Source organism: Gekko japonicus, unplaced genomic scaffold, assembly GCF_001447785.1.
Source record: "Gekko japonicus isolate JY-2015 unplaced genomic scaffold, Gekko_japonicus_V1.1 scaffold195, whole genome shotgun sequence".
NCBI classification, from domain to species: Eukaryota; Metazoa; Chordata; class Lepidosauria; order Squamata; family Gekkonidae; genus Gekko; species Gekko japonicus.
Window position 1 is genome coordinate 154,437 of NW_015163099.1, and position 17,824 is coordinate 172,260.

General features: G+C 40.9%; 1 protein-coding gene across 1 annotated transcript in view; it reads right to left on the bottom strand.

Moving 5' to 3' along the window:
- The window catches only part of ROBO2 (roundabout guidance receptor 2), a 714,921-nt gene that overhangs the window by 131,584 nt on the left and 565,513 nt on the right, over positions 1-17,824 (bottom strand). The window contains exons 10-13 of the mRNA XM_015406679.1: positions 17,306-17,511; positions 10,934-11,015; positions 8,626-8,791; positions 5,871-6,037 (exon numbers count right to left, since the gene is read on the bottom strand). Of these exons, the coding sequence (XP_015262165.1) occupies positions 5,871-6,037; positions 8,626-8,791; positions 10,934-11,015; positions 17,306-17,511 (621 nt within the window). The remainder of the gene's footprint in view (positions 1-5,870; positions 6,038-8,625; positions 8,792-10,933; positions 11,016-17,305; positions 17,512-17,824) is intronic.

Consider the following 17,824-nt stretch of genomic DNA (forward strand, 5'->3'; position numbering starts at 1 on the left):
CCATATCATACAATTTTTACACATTTAAAATTTTTATAGGAGTACGTTTCAACACACAGTGCTGCATATCTGTTCTGTCATGCTTCTGTTCTGTTCTGCAGAATGGCCAAAGTAGTTTGCAATAATTTACTGTCCCAAATAAAATTAGATAACAGTTTTTCCAGACTTCTAACACTTGTACAGATAAGTAAAGGTGGCACTTTTTGGATGTTAATACAAGGAAGATCTTCATTTTAACAGTAATAACCATTTATCTTTTTTTTACTATCATAGATAAAGATGAAGGAGTGTGCATGCACACAAAAGCTTATGCCTAGAATAAAACTTTGTTGGCCTTAAAGGTGCCACTGGACTTAAATGTTCTGTTGTTTCAGACCAGCACAGCTACTCACCTGAATCTATAGATAAAGATGTACAGGTCTTATGAAATTTGCAGTACTAACTTTCAACCATAAAAGTGAATTTGACAAGAATTAGGAAGGCCTGGAAGCTATAGCACTGCACCTGTGGCCAGACACATTAGCAAACAGTTCTGTGCATTTTTGGTGCAACAACAGAGGAACAACACATGTAAGTAGCAGTTTCTTCTTCTTCCTCCTGCCCAAAGCTTTATGGCTAAGGAAAGGGACCTGGCATACCACCTTCAATGCCAATACGCTGTTTGACCAGAAGAAGCCAGAAAATGACATATGATTGCTGATGGATTATGATTGCTGATGTAATTTAGTGCACTTTTATCCCACACTTTATCCAGGGAACTAATGGCAACATACACAGTTCTTCCCTTATCCATTTCTCCCCTCATGATAACCCTGTGAAATAGATTAGGCTGAGAGTGGCTAGCCCACGTTCATCCAGCGAGTTTCCATGGTGGAGTAGGCATTTGAACCAGATTCTCCAAGATCCTAGTCTGATCCTCTAACTCAGGAGTGACCAAATTTTTGGGCATATCAAGAAATTATTTTGTGAGCTAGACCACAGCAGGGACAGGGTCTGCACCATTTTTTCCCTCCACTGCTATTCTGACTCTAGCAACAATGTGCCAGTTGCTTAACCTCCCAGTTCCTACAGCCTACTATGAGTGGCTCAGCAGCACAGGAAATGCAGTGGGGAAGCTGGGGAAGCCAACTGCTGCTGATGGCTACCAAGGCACACCAGGAGCGCTCTGGGGTGGAGCTCAGGAGTTGGATGAAAAGGGACTGTGGACCACAGGGTTGTAGTGTGGATGACAACACCATGCTGACTAGTTATGGACCTTTATTTACTCAAACAAGGTGTATAGTTTTATTCACTCTCTATGTAATATTAATGTAAAAAACTTCACAATATACAATGGGCTTTTCTATAGTTCTTTGAATAAAGCCCGTGGGTGTGTGTGTGCATACACACACAGCTTTTTTTTCTGGGAGAATGTGCTTGAACAGATTTCTGGAACCTCTTTGACAAAATTCATTTAAGAATGTTTAAAAGTTCATAAATTTTCAGTATACAGATTGAAAATTTCATTTTCCTCTTGAGAAAGCCATGCATGTGTGTGTGTTTTTCCCCAGTTGATATAATAAATCAGTACCTGTAGCTGATTCTTCCCCTTGTAATGGCTAGTGTAAATAGACAGCTTTCTTTGTGTGCCAGATTTCTTTGTGAGGCTGTATTGAATGTGAGCACATTTGAAGTTATATCAAAATATTGTGCTACGTGTCATTTCGATTTATTATTTAATTTCTCTAAGCTGTAGGATACTACAAAGGCTGTCAATGTTATACATGCCGGAGCACACATGCCTGGTAGGAAGCTTGAGAAAACAGAAACCACCAACACGCACTGAAAGCAAAGCAAAGAACTGTTTTAATGAAGTAAAATCTTTTGTCAATCTGTCAGGTAAAGAGAATAAATCTGACGTATTTCCACAAAGTGTAGTCCCTTCTTGAAGAGCTGGATGGTATTAGCAACATAAAGGCTCTCAGTGGACTAGTTTGGTGTAGTGGTTAAGTGTGCGGACTCTAATCTGGGAGAACTGGGTTTGATTCCCCACTCCTCCACTTGCACCTGCTGATGTGACCTTGGGTCAGTCACAAGCTCTGGCACAGCTGTCCTTGAAAAAGAGCAGTTTGTGTAAGAGTTCTCTCAGCCCCACCCACCTCACAGGGTGTCTGTTGTGGGGAAGGGAAGGGAAAGGAGTTTGTAAGCCACTCTGAGACTCCAAGTGAAGGGTGGGGTATAAATCCAATATCTTCTTCTTCTTCTACAGGAGGCACAGTAGACTGTTGTCTCTATTTCCTCAGATTTCCTGAATGGATAGCAGTAATTTGAGGCACTTCACCAGAAGAAAGAACTGGATGTCTCCACTGTGTAGACTTCTATGTCACTCCCTCTCATGTTGCAGCATTTGCTGCAGCACGCAGTAAGGACTTCAGCATGGATTTTGCATGGATCCTGGTGACATAATTATAATGGGGCAGGAAATTGTATCTACTATTAACTGACTATTTTATGGCCTTTCTATTACTTGTCTGATCTTCTGATGGGGCTTTCAATGTCATATTGTTCACAGAAAAAGACAGGGTGTCCACTTACCCTCATTGGGACACAAGGAAACGTAATGGGAGCCGGAAAAGTCTTTTGCTAAGGTTACTAGAAAGCCTACCCATATCTCAGACATCATAAATAGATGTTTACCCTACTTTAACTGATTGAATGTAATATTAATTTTTCATACTCAAAAATAAATAAATAAATAAATAAACAGATGACCAGATTGGTACTTCATGGTATAAATAATTAGACAGCAATGTGACCAGATATCTTCTATCCTTTCTTTCTTTCCTTCAGATGTTTTCTGGAGATGTTCGTGCAAATGAAACACAAATCCTTTCTTGGCCAAAGGCTATAAGAATAACCAGCTTTAAAAGTATAGGCATCAGCAGTGGATAATATGCACACATTTCAGGAGTATCATTTCAGAGACAAAGAATAGGGGAAGAACTAGGTTATCATAAACTCTACATTCAAGGGGAATGGTTCCTTCTAATCCTGTGAACAGAAGCTCGGAACCTTAGAACTGTAAACTGTTGCCCTGCAAGAGCATTATGCGGCATCTATAAGGTTATGGACCGTAACTGTAAGTTGGACTGTATAATAAGTGTGCCAGGGATTAGACTGTGCGGTAGCCTGATGGTGGTGCCAACCTCCCAGACTGTAGACACATGCTCAGCTGAGGGAAGCCTCGCCCATGGACATACCCGAGGCCTTTCATCCCAGCATCCCTGCAGGAGGCAAACCAACCTCCCTGACACCACAAGCATGCAGCAGCCAGCAGCAGTTACCTATGAAGAAGCCAACCTTTACACAAGAAGCCTGAATGTTCCTGCAAAGAATCCATAGAAGGACTTCTTCTCCAGCACGCAGGCACCTCCCCCCCCCACCTTTACAGATGCTGCACATACTCTCCATTGTAAAACAAAAGGAATTACGACATCAGTGGATTAAGCAGCTGGCACGTCCATCCACTGCCCATTCTCATAACGCAGCTGCTGATCATTGGGCCATTACAACTAACGACCATCCATGGAGCCAGAACATTACTGCTCTTTTCTTTCCTTTGTCTTTCTAAAGGTGTCACCATTTGTTGAATGTTTTTGCAATTGCCCAACCATTAATCCTATTCTCCTGACCATTAGTAACTGGGTTTTTCTAGAATTCCTGGGGATTACGTGATTTGGTGGGGATTAGGTGACGACCCCAAGCCACTTCTAGGGTATATAAGAAGAGCATCTGCCCATTGCTCTCTCACTTCCTACCTACCTGACCCCACCCTATCTTGCTGACTCCATTTGTAGCACTGTCTGTAGTCTCTCATGTGTGCTGCTGGCCAACACACGACCCCTTCCCTAGTATTTCCCATATTTTTGCTGCACGATAGCCTCATCACATTGGACAGGTATAGTATCATCCAAGACAACGATACCCCCTTGCTAATGCAACTGTCGCTGTACCTTTTCTATCTAAGATTCTTAGCTCTGTATTGATTGTGTGATTGTTTTTAAGTTGTAAGTGTGTGAGAATTATTAGTAAAAGCAGGCCTTATTTCCTGCCAGAGCTCACCGGAGCAATGCTCTGGCAGTGAAGATGCCAGGGGGTGGGGACATATAGCAAGCCCCCTCCCCTGCTCCCAGCAGCCCTCCCCTCAGTCGGGCCTCTCTGAAAGTGACCTTGTTGTGGCTGAGAAAAATAACACTAAATGGCAATGATATAAAACCCACAGTCAACTATAACAGAAAGGAAGGCTGCCAGTCAAATAGAAAAGGAACACTAAAAGCAGCTCAGCCATCAGTGCCAAGGAGAATAAAAATGTATTGACCTGGTATCCTGGTTTCCCCCCACTTTACCTGACAAGGGTGGTTTGTTTTCCCCCATGTGTGCCATCAGGTAGGCTCGCCAGCTCTGAGTTGGGAAATACCTGGAGATTTTTGGGGTGGAGCCTGAGCGGTGGGTGTTGCCTTCTGACAAACCTCCGGTGATGTCAGGGGGTGTGGCATATGCTAATGAGTTATGCTAATGAGCTCCTGCACCTCTTTTTCTACAAAATGACCCCTGAGTAAAAGAAATCATTCTATTTGAGATCTAGCCTCTGTGTCTATTTTTGGGGATCTTGATAAATTGGACTCTGGTATATACAGGTTATTGCTCCCTTTATTAAAGCCATTGCCATTTAATATTCAAATTCTCCCATTTTATTAATAAATGAAGTGATTTGGCTAACAACACTGAACTAGAAAATGCACTATTTATGCGCAAACTGATCTTAACACATAAATCCATTATACCAGGGATGAAAAATGGCCATATAACTGCATTCCCAAATTTGTAGATTTTATACAGGCTTGTGCATTAGCCATTGTGCATCTATGGGACAACAGCATACCAGTATATCTCAGAGTACTGTTGCTCAATCCATTTGTCAAGACCATCAGGTGGGCTACACAGTCTCCCTCCAAAGCTGCAAGAACCTATTTTTTTCACAGTTGTTTTTTGGAAGGACCTGGTTCAAGTGGGCATATGTAGACAGCAAGGGTGCCATGCATCATGTCTAACAACGGAATGGTGAGGTGAGGTCACTCAGGAATGGAGGCCTTTTTTTTTTACCACAGATCCCTCCCTGCAAAAGCTCTTTATTGCCCTCTCACTGTTCCCTCAGGATAGTGTAATATCATTGTATATGCAAAGTTAGGATTTTTTTCCTGCTCCAATGTGTAAAGTCTCCAGTGAAAGTCACTTATACTAATACCCCAGTGTGTACTAGTTTACATTGTATTTCATTTACCATTTATTTTCCCATTCATTGAGTTTGGTACACTATATAATTTTGTGTCACTCATAAGCTGGTTATCTTATTCCAGATCATTTGTCAATGTTTTATAGTGTCAGTACCAATACAAATCTTTGTAGACTGATTATATCAACCCCTTCTTTTCATTGTGAGAACTTCTCACCTCTAGTTTCTCTGGAATGGATCCTACCACCTTTCTGCTGGTACAAGAGGGAGGACAGGTGATATCAACTGATTGCCTTCCTCACAGCAGCCCCCCCATCTCAGATGGTTTTTTGGTCATATGCCCCCCCCCCCAATCACCAGCACAGCCCACTTGGAGGTCACAAGGGGCTGCTGGGACAAAGGGAAAGTATGGAACAATCCACTTCTGTCAGTGGTAAGTTGGGAGGATTTAGTCATCTATTTGTATAGCTCTGTAGCCAGTTTGGGGTCTGTTTTCTTAGGCATGCTAGAGTGTGAAGGAATGACAGTAGAGTCACAAAGAGAGATTTCTGGAATTTTGCTACATTAAGTGTAATCCTGAATAATCAAAAGACATTACCTTGGGTTCGGACAGGATCTGACATGGTGCTGGGGTCACTCAAACCTTGTGAGTTGATAGCTCTCACCATAAATAAGTAGATCGTATTTGGTCGAAGACCTCTCACAGTGTAAGGTGGTGTTTTTACATGGTTAGCAACTGTTTGCCAGCTATTGCTCACCGATTGACTGCAATAAAATATATATTGGAAGACTGTAGATTAAAGCAATACGAAGTTGGAATGCAAAGCTGAAAATTTGATTCCAAAAATAACTGCATGGAGGACAAAGATTAAAATGCAGTATTAAGATATTAATTAATGCTGATTGAAATAGCTAAGTTAATCAACAAAGAAAATGAATCCAAAACAAAACAGCTCAAATTAAATAACTGCTTTGCTAATGTGAAAATATCCCACGAGAAAAAAATACCTGTAAAATAGAAACAGAAAAGGAGATGAATGTACAGGTTAGGTGGAACCTTCTCGAACATACCTTTAAAAAGATCAGACAAGCTAAAGAACAAATTTTACAACATAAAACGTGCCAAAACTCTTTTGATAAAATTTGGTATGAAGAATTTATGCAAATTTATACTTGTCCAAAAGCATACATGAAACAATTAGAATACTGTTTCCTAGATTTGCAGAGCAATCCTAAGGGGGTGGTGGTGGAATCAGAATAGGGACCCGAATGACCTCTATACCGGCATAACTCAGAGTTACATTGGTATAAGGGCAGTTTACACTGCCACAGGTGCGGTCACACACTCCAAGCAGCTGAGGATATCGACTAAGTGCATACCCAATCAGCAAATTCCCCTACTTTGGCCACGCTCCTGATCTCTGAGCGGCTTTTGCATCTGGGCCACAAAAATGTCAAGCACAAATACTGGATGGGGGATACGTTTATTGGGAGTAGTGTATGCGAAAGAGATCTTGGGGTAAGGGTGGACTGTAAACTAAATATGACCAGTGAGTGTAATGTGGTGGTAAAAAAGGCAAAATCAGTCTTGGGTTGTATTAAAAGGGCTGCGGTCGCTGTTTATCACAGGGTCTCCGTCCCTGGTGCCTGAGGAGGAAGCGACACAGAGGGCGGACTCAACTTCTTCAGATGGCAGTGGCCCTGTCCTGGAAGACAGAGGGGGCCAGGCGGCAGTAGCAGGACAGCTGTTCCTGGGCCAGGTGTCGCAGCTGCTGGTGGCCCAAAGGAGGGAGGGGATTCTGGCCCCTTGCCAGGTTGTCAGGCATGCGGACCATGTCCAGCACAGCCCATCCCACTCACCCTTTCCTCCATGAAGGTGGCAATTGAGCGAAGGAGCTGGAAGGCTGCTGTGCCAGGGGCCAGCAATGGATCTTGAGCGAAGGAGCTGGAAGGCTGCTGTGAGTGGTGGGAAGGCTTTTCCAGGGGCCAGCAATGGATGAAGGGGCTGGTAGCATTTGTAATGGTGGCTGCCAGGCACCTGGAGGGGATTCTTGCCATAGCAAGACAGGAGTGCATCAAGAGACTGCTGGGGGACCCATCTGAGTCTCTGTGGGGGCCCTTGGCACCCCCACACCCCCTGCTGGATGCCACAGCCAGCAGTGAGCAGGGGACACCCTCACATCCACACTCATGCCCACTGTCACCCTCTGAGGCTTGTGCGCTCTGTGTGTGGAACGCCACTGTGGGGTGCCCACGGACCTGATGCACGATGACCCCCTTCCCACTGACAGGTGGCTGGGGCTTGCAACGGAGATGGTCTCTTTAAGGGTGTGTGTGCAGCAGAGGAGCTTGGCTCCTCTGGTCCACCTCTCTCCCATTGTTGAACTGGACTTCTGCAAAGATGGACCAAAGGGCTGTGCCTTTCTTGTGCTGATAAATCTCTCACAACACAAATACATGGTACTTTACTCAGAAAGTGATTAAAGTGGAGGCTGTAGTGATGGCCATAGGAATAAACAGCTTAAAAAGGGGAGTCAGATAGATTCATGGAGCATAAGTCTATCAATGGCTACTAGCCGAAGGGAACCTCCACATTCAGAGACACTAAACCTCTGAATTCCAGAGCCAGGAGGGAACTCCAGGGGAAGGCCTCGGCCTCTATGCTCTGTTGCTGTCCCTCCAGAGGAATTGGTTGGCCACTGTGCGAGACAGGATGCGGGACTAGCTGGAACATTAGTGAATGTATGTATGACTAAGCTTGGATACTGCCTACAATTTCTGTGGGTGGAAGACTTTTGTCTGTGGATCATGACTTCCCCCTTCTGCAGCAGACCCCAATGCCCCCCATACTCTTCTGGGGGTAGGAGAGACCACTGGGTATAGCTTGGGGTGAATAGGAGGTCTGCCAGGGGAGGGGACATATGTTGAAAATCCCCTTCCCCAAGTGGACACAATCTTTAGGTGGGATACAAGCTCTAATAAAATGATATGTATATAGATTTTAGCTGTTTTTAGATAACGTTGAGAACTCTAATTACTGATTTTTAAAAAGTCATTGTTTACATGGGAGTGCAGTATTTGGTTATTACTTCTGAGGCACAGTCAGCTTTTATTCCTGTAAAATCAAACATATTTCTGAAATTTTCTTTAGAAATGGGTCATTTAGTAACTAGTGTGTGTATATATATATATATATTTATTTCCTCATCATATATTAACTCAATGGAATTGACAATAAGGCTTTGAAATGTGACATTTCAAACTTACCGACATACATATCTGCATCATCATATAGCTAAAACTAAGGTTAAATGAAAATTATAATGGAAATCAAAAGACAGATTTTAACATACCTAAAAGCCTCAATGATATATGCACTCGTTGGAAGGTTTCCAGGGGTGCCTGGCTGCCATGATAAGGTGACACTGTTCTTAGTAACATCAGTGACCTGAGGCTTTGACGGTGGCCCAGGAAGGTCATTTAAATCATAGTTTTTGCTGACTGCTGCTCCTCCAGACTCTGAAAGACATAAATGGTTACATTATACACTTCATTTCTTAAATGTTTTAAAGAACAAAGTAAAAACAAAATAACCCATACTGAATACAGACTATAGAATACCTTGATTTGCAATGGTTTAAAACCATTAAAAATTCACATCAGCTGTTTGTTACATTTATGTCCACTGCACTATATAATTTATACTTCTCTGGCAGGTGCCTTTTCCATGACAGGCAAAAACTGAACAGTGAAAGCTGTCCTGACTCCTACATCTCACTGTTAAGAAGCACAAGATGCTTGATCATTGATTCATCTAGTGATTAAAAAATCTGTAAGGAAATTGGATGTTACAAGTACGTCTATTAGGGTGCGCAGGGTATGTTCGACACTCCATTTGGGAATTGTCCTCCCGATGCAACTGCTGAAATATTTTTTATCAACTGACAGTCCCAAAACTAAGAAGAGCTTTTACCTTGGCAAGACTGAATGTTCTTTCCTCGGCAGTTTTGGAGGGCAGATATAATAAAGTATCATACTCTAATAGAACATGAAGATGCTCGTATCGTACAATTTAAATTATTGAACATATGATTATGGAGTGCCCTATATTCAATGAGTTGAGGGCTAATTTAGTCACCCCTCTACTTAAAGATATAGAAATACTAAATGTGCGAGCCCAGGTGTCATGGCTACTATCAGATACCAAGGATCGTGTCACCTTCTCAGTGGCAAAATTCATAGGCGCAATAATCAAATATAAGAGAAATAATACTAAGGTCTTTTAAAATATTTTCTTTGGTTCTGATTTCTGCTTAACGTGATAGCCGTATGAGCTGTACTAGTACCATATTGCATGGTCAGTGGCAATTGTTTTCAAAATCTTAGAAGTAGTGGTGTGCGCTTGGTTTGTATTGAGCCAAATAAATATTCGAAAAATACCTTATCTGTATTTTTCAGGTATTTATCCAGCTGAATCAGATTTTCTAATCTGATTTGGCTACCGATCCAGCTAAATCCAAATAAAAGCAGATATTATTCAGCTTTTATTTGGACTCAGCTGAAGTTCCCTTTAAATGGTTTTTGCAAAGCCAAGCCATATGTGTGCCTTCCCTTACCTCCCTGAGTCATGCCACAGTGGAGGCACATATCAGCAAGTGAAGGGAAGTCATTTAAAGCCTTCCCTTTCTTCACTGAGGTGTGCCACCACCATGGTACAACTCTGGGAGGGAAGGTAATTAAAGCTTTAATTCCTTCCCTCCCCTCCCTGAGTCGTGCTGCAGCAGTGGCACACCTCCACAAGGGAAGACAAGTTATTCAAAAAGACATCCCTTCACTTTCTGAGGCATGCCGCCATGGCAGTGTGACTCAGGGAGGGAAGGGAAGGTATTTATAATTAAAATACCTCCCCTTCACTTGCAGAGTTGCAGTGTAGTGGCAGCATGTCTCAGCAAGGGAAGGGCAAGGCCTGGGGGGGAGCAGCAGGGCCATTTGGCTTGGGTCTCAAATTCTCGGGGAGCCTCAAATTTACTCTTTTGGTGTTAAATCACATGCTAAATAAAAGATGGGAACATTTATTACAAAGTCTTACAATAGTCTTTTTCTTATTGTATTAAATGTAAACATTTAAAATATAATACTAATTTTGTATCATTGTTTTTGTACTACTTCATTTTTTTAATTTACTGGGGGGGGGGCTCAAGGGAAGTGGCCTGGGCCTCTCTTGACCTCTGTGAGGGCCTGGGGAAGAGAAGGTATTTAAAGATCATGTGGCATGACTTGAGGAGGGAAGAGAGAGTATGGGACCAATTCAATTTGAAAATACTGATTATTTCCTGAATCCCAATATCATACCGATATTGGGATTTGGGAATATCAGTATATACCAATATTTTGGGGGTTTGGTATACTCAAACCTGAAAAATATCGTTTTGTGTGCACTCTCTTAGTCAGATTTTTTAATGGTTCTATTATGTACTATGTTAGATAATAAATTCAGAATACAGGGTACATTTTTAAGCAGCAGCTGCTGAACTTCTACTTGTCATTCAATCCTAATTTTATCTGTTTTATTTATACTCCATTTTTCTTCCCTACTTTTTCATAAAGGATAAAACACTGCCTCTGTATACCAAAAATAGTTAAAATAAATATGTGGCTTACCTGTTACATCTAGGACAGCACTCCATGATGTCTCCCCACTTGAACTTGTGGCAACACAAGTATATGTACCGATGTCAGATATCTGAATGTATGGAAATGGTTGAAGACATTAATGACAACCATTTTGTGCATTCACTTACTCAGTTCTGCTAAATGTTTTTTTTTGGAGACTCAATGAGATTGGCCTGCATTTTAAATTGGAACAGATGACACTAGATGTTTCACAAATAATTTAATGGTGCCTTGTTTTTAGTGAAGTATAGTGAGATTACTTAATATCACAGTACTCTATAGTTCCTTCGCTCCTCAATTTTTACATCTCATGTGAGTGATATTTAAGTAATTATTCTGAAACCTTGTTACATCAAATTCTAGCTAATTGACTTTATCTTGGTGGATAGAACAATATAATAAGTGGCTAACTAGTCTTCTTTTCATTCTTTGTGTTCATCTTCATTTTCCTTTTTTGAGGAAAACTTGTCAATAGCACTCACTGTTATAATGATAAGGTATCATAAGATCAATGAAAAGCCGCAGTTGGTTGAGTATGGGTGCCCCATGAAGCCCTAATCCTGCTGTTTATGTTAGTCTAGAGATAGAAACAGATAAGATGAAATGTTGACATTGGTGATGAGCAGAAAATCACTTCCATTCTCTGTCGACTTCTACAGATCTAGGAAGTAAGGGTGAAATTAGTGCCACAATCATTTATTGATTTTGAAAAAGACTATAAATCCATGCTCTGAATAGAGAAGGATACTATTTCTGCAACTTCCTTTTTAAAAATCAGCACGGAAGCAAATTAATTAGGCATTCTTTGACAGAAAAGGTATCTACTAACATACTACCAGTTTATAATATCCTTCAGTTATATGCTTGCTCTTGGATTTGGGTTACTGTCCACATCCTTTGCCAAATTCATCTTGAATTGTCTTAGGACAATATGTTACAAAGGATATGAGTACTTCATATTGCACAAAAGCAAATTAGTTGAGGTAACTTTTTTTGTTCTGCAAAAAGTAGGAAGCTCAACAATAATTATGTTATATCTTCTAATTCAGATTTCAGAACCTAACCAGAATAAGAATTTACTGCTTAGGTATATAGCACAGAAGATTTTTCTACAGCTTCTTTGAAAACAGATTTGAATGCTTTTACTTAGCTTTAAATAAATTTTAGTTAGCAATCAACCTTTAGTGGAATGATGTGTAGAACACACACTTCTATTTATGAAATACTAGAAGGGGAAAGGATATAGCATATTGCAAGATTGTGAAGTCTGCTCTCCTGAAGAGTTAAAGCAGTTGTTCAATTTTGCAACCATGTTCACAAAACAGAACATGCCTTTAATATTCTAGCACAACAGAACATGCCTCTTGACAGAAGAGCATGGATTCTGTAAGGGAAGATCATGTTTCCCTAACATTTTATAGTTCTTTGAGGGGGTGAACAAACATGTGGACAAGGGGGACCAAGATGTTGTTTACCTAAACTTCCAGAAATTCTGATACAGTTCCTCATCAAAGGCTCCTAAGTAAACTCAGCAGTCATGGGATAAGAGGACAAGTCCTCTTGTGGATTAAAAATGGTTAATAAATAGGAAACAGAGTGAGTATAAATGGTCAGTTTTCACAGTGGAAGGTGGTAAGCAGTGGGGTACAGCAGGGCTTGGAATTAGACCTGGTGCTTTTTAACTTGTTCACTAATGATTTGGAGTTGGGAGTAAGCAGTGAAGTGACTAAGTTTGTGGATGACACAAAGTTGTTCAGGGTGGTAAGAACCAGGGAGGACTGTGAGGAGCTCCAGAAGGATCTACTGAGGCTGGGTGACTGGGCATCAGTGTGGCAAATGAGGTTGAACATGGGCAAGTGCAAAGTAATGCACACTGGAGCTAAAAATTCTAACTATACATATACGTTGATGGGGTCCAAACTGGAGAGAGATCTTGTACTCGTGGTAGATAACTCACTAAAGATGTCAACTCAGTGTGTTACTGCAATAAACAAGGCAAATACTATGCTGAGGATTGTTAGGAGGGGGACTCAAAACAAATTAGCTAGTATCATAATGCCCCTGTATAAATCTATGGTGTGGCCTCATTAACTTGGAGAAATGATGACAGAAGTTTACAAAATTATGCATGGGATTGAGAAGGTAGAGAAAGAAGTACTTTTCTCCCATTCTCACAATACAAGAAATCATGGGCACTCAATGAAATTACAGAGCAGTAGGCTTCGAACAGATAAAACGAAGTACTTCTTCACCCAAAGAGTAATTAAGACGTGGAATTCACTGCTGCAGGAAGTGGTGGCGGCTATAGCATAGACAGCTTCAAAAGTGGATTGGAGCGGAGGTCCATCAGTGGCTACTGCCAAAACATATAGATGGACCACTATGTATGGAGCAGTGATGTTCTGTATTCTTGATGCTTGGAGGGCAACAGTGGGAGGGCTTCTGGAGTTCTGGTCCCATTGTTGGACCTCCTGAGGGCACTTGGGTTTTGACCACTGTGTGACACAGGGTGTTGGACTGGATGGGCCATTGGCCTGATCCAACATGTCTTCTCTTATTTTCTTAATCTATCATCTAGAATATGGACCCATAAGCATGCTTCTAATCTCTACTAGAGGTCATGAAATAGCATAAAATGTTCTTATTGCAAGCTAATCTTGATCACAGCACAACTAACTACAGAAAAGTTCCAGCCGCTTTTTAAAAAGTCAGCTAACCAGGCAATGAATGATTCTAATAACTGGCCTTAAAGTTAGCGTGTATATATATCCTGCTCCTTTCCCTGCCAAGCAGGGCTCAGGATGGCTTCCAACAAATACAGTAAAATCAGCATATTACAATTTTGGAATAGTAATATTTATTTATTTATTTATTTATTTATTTTAGTAAATAGATTTATACCCTGACCTCCCGCCAAAGCGGCTCCAGTTTGGCAGGGGTCCCCCGCTTTTTTTGGGTTCTACCCGCCGCTGGCCAGCTGGCTGCTGGGGAAGCTCCACCCCCAAGCTCCAACACCTGCAGCCACCCCTCTCCCTTCTCCCTGCACTTAAAGGGGCCCCTTTAAGTGCAGGGAGCTGGTGTTTCCCCGTGTGCCCATCGGGCAGGGGGGCAGACACCCCCAACATGACGTCATCACGTTGGGATGTCCCACCCCTTCCGGGAATGCCCCCCAAAGTCCCCCGCTGGGGGCTAAAATGGACTTGGCAACCCTAATGGGTAAAGATGACCATTTACTGAATTGTAACTTATAACAGTGGGAAACAACCATAACTGAATCCAGTGATTTAAGTTTCTGTTTCCCCATCATGGTCCTGCTTCCCTGGCTTTCTAGTCAAGTGAAAATTCTTACTTCATGAGTGAATGTTATGAATGACTAGTTCCTCATTGGTTTAAAGGCTACTGGAATAAGCTGTTGCTCCCCTCCCCCAGCCTTTAAACTTTCTCCCTACTATCAAATTTGGGTTGTTTCACCCTACAACCTTCATCTATAAGATATTTAAAAGGGAAATTATTAGGCTTTCACATTCCTTAACATGTATGGATTTGTTTCATCAGTTTATCATCCTCACCCGTTTTTCTAGGTTCTTCAAACTGAACATGAACTCAACTGCATTACAGAGCAGGCAAATATTTTTGCATATGGATGAGCCATCCAGAGAGCAATAAAATTTCTGCATTTTTGAAGCTTCCTTGGGAGGCTCTTTATTTTTGTTTATTTTGGTGTATTTTTAAAAAGGTAAAGGTATCCCTTGCTTGAAAGCCAAGCATGTCTAATAAAAACATTGCGTAACTGAACACATTTGTCTGTTTGCAAAGCTGGACACAGACCAGTATCTTACAAGTTCTTGACTCATCACTGAAACTTTGTTTGAAATCATTAAGCTTACATCTTTAATTGCTTCTCTTTCTAGTATGACTGGGGAATCTTGACTATTCAAGCGCATTCTTTAATGCAGTTCTACAGCAAAAATGCATTAACCTTTATGGCCCAAACCTCCCTTTAGCCTTGTGAGGCAGGATAAATTGTTTACTCAAGGAAAACTAACATACATTTTTAAATAAATTCCATTTTGTTCCAAGGAGGTTAACAATTCATTTACGGGTACTGATGAGATAGTGGCAGAAAAGAAAATAGTCTTTCATTTTTGTACACTACAGCTGTCTATTTATGAGCTTGGGAAGGGAGAAAAGGAGGAATTATTATTATTATTATTATTATTATTATTATTTATTTGATTTCTATCCCGCCCTCCTGCTAAGACAACTAAATAGTTCTTGCACTAAAATTTTAACTGTGCATGCAGTATCTCTATTTACTTTTCTGAGCCATATTGCTGTCTTTCTGTGTATATTTATATCTCTGTCTTTGCATTCTATCTAGATCTTTGACATTTACCAACAAGACACCATATACTGGTAACACATCATAATGCATGGTATACTCAAACATAAAATAAGAAAATTCTTCTATCTCTCACTGCAGTGTGATAAAATCACTAATATTATTCTTTTCTATAGCATCCACTTTTAAAAGGATTAAGAATTCTTCTTGCAATTGGTGAACAGCAAGTATAACAAATGGATTCATTTATACTGTCTTCTCATGAAGAAGGCTGGGAAATCATAACTGTATTCATCCATCCTGATATATCATTGTTTGCATAAACATGGGTTGTTCAATAAAAATAGGACATTAAAAAAAATAATGGTTTATACATAAAGCACACTTCCGTGTGTACCTCCCAACAGAATCCCAGGATGTTGTCCTGAGCACCTCTTTATTACATGGTTGCTGGCAAAGGGTCAATATGCATGCAGGCTGCTCACTGTTGCTGGGTCACAAGAACAAAAGGGGTAAGCCAAAGGCAAGTCTCTTCAGAGATCTCTGGACTCATCTTGGCACTACTGAGCGCAAGGCACATTCCACTTACATTTGCAGCTATGTTAAACAATTTCCCCCACCCCCTTTCCCTCTCTTACAAGTGCCATTCCTAGGCAGAATTATACCCTTCTAAGTCCACTGAAGACAATTGCTTTGGCAGGATGTAACTTTGCAATGGATCACATTGCTCATCTCCTGTCTTTTAACCACATTCCATTTCATTAATATGATTACTTTCTGAAATAAAATAAAATCAAGCAAAGAGGCACATGTTTGCCAGATCACTCAGTCAACCACTGAATGGATGTATTTGTGTAGTCTTTGTATGTTGGCTGCCAGCAGCAGAAAGGTAGTTGGTGTGTGATATTCCTTATTAGCAAATGGTGAACACCACTGTGTGTCTAAATCCCCCCCCCCAGTCTATACCTGTTGGTTTTGACAGTACAAACATCCCTTTCACTTCTCATTTGCCCCCACAGTAATGATTTGTGAGTCTCTTAATATGAAAATGGTGGGTATGGAGATAGGCAAAAATGGAATAAAATTGTTTGGGAAACTGCCAGTAATACCTGAAAGTAATACTTGTTGGTTAGGTTTTTTGGTTGCCATGCCCAAGCAACAGTGAGGGCAGCACAACTCAACAAACCACAGTGTGTCTATTTGGATGTCATGATAAACCACTGTTAACAAATCAGCTAGAGTCCAGTAGCACCTTAAAGATCAAGAAGATTTTGGGGATATAAGCTTTAGAATTTCGAGAGTCAATTCCCTTCATCCCCCACCTCCAAAATCTTGTTGGTCTCTAAGGTGCTACTAGACTCGAATCTAGCTGTTCTACTGCAGGTCAACATAGCTACCCTCTGAAACTGTTAACAAGTGAGTTACTAGCCGTAGTGTGAAACCTTGGTTTGACATCAATTTATAAACCATGGCTTGCTGTATAATCATATTTTGGATAGCACAACAAACAGCTGTATAATCATGCTATGATATGTAGTTTATTATAGCATCTGAGTGCATACTCTGATGTCTAACTGCAATATAAAACTTGAGAACCGATCTCAGGAAACAGCTAAAAGTTTTCAGATCTCAAAAGTGTTGTTAATATTGGTGGCAATGAGCTTCTTAGAAATGCATTCAGGAAATTTCAAAGCCGTGTTCTTGGTTTAACTGCAAGAAAGCAGTGATTTCATATCTCATATTAACCAAAGTGTTCCTGAAGAGTACTCACATGTAACTTACAATAAATGGATGGACTACTCCCAAGTAGCAGTCCTAAGTCCTGTGCATGAATGGGGCTTTTCTTTCAGTAGTTGACAATAGTGAATAACATGATCATAAAAATTTCATTAGTAAAAATGACTTGATAACAGGAGCTTACAGACAATTCACAGATCACATACTATTAGTTGATTACATTCAATAAAGTCTCTGACTTTCAAAATGGTAAACATGCTATTATAGTAGACCACACTCACTCGTAGAGGCTTAATTTGCAACGTTCCTTGATCCTGTATAGATATTCTAGGATCTCTGCCCAGGAAAGTGAATCCCTCCTTTAACCAGCTGATAACAGGCATTGGGTCACCAGTGGCCTTGCACTTCAGCAAAGCTGTTCCATCTATTGCCAATGTCTGGTTTACAGGTCCCTGAAGAATTATGGGTGGAGGCCTATCTGTTAGAACTGAATAAAAATAAAGTTAATTAATATTTCTATTTCTAAGTCCTCTAACATTACAAATCATATTTACTGTGCCATGCTTTTTGCAAGAGAGTACACACTTCAACAGGGCTGCAATGGCTCAAGTGGTTAAGATGCTGAACTGCAGACTGGAAGGTCGGTAGTTCAGCAGTTCGAGACCCGAGTGCCGCATAACAGAGTGAGTTCCTGTCTCTGGTACCAGTTCCTGCCAACCTAGAAGTTCGAAAGCAAGAAACTGCAAGTAGATAAATAGGTACTGCTTCGGTGGGAAGGTAACAACGTTCTGTGTGCCTCA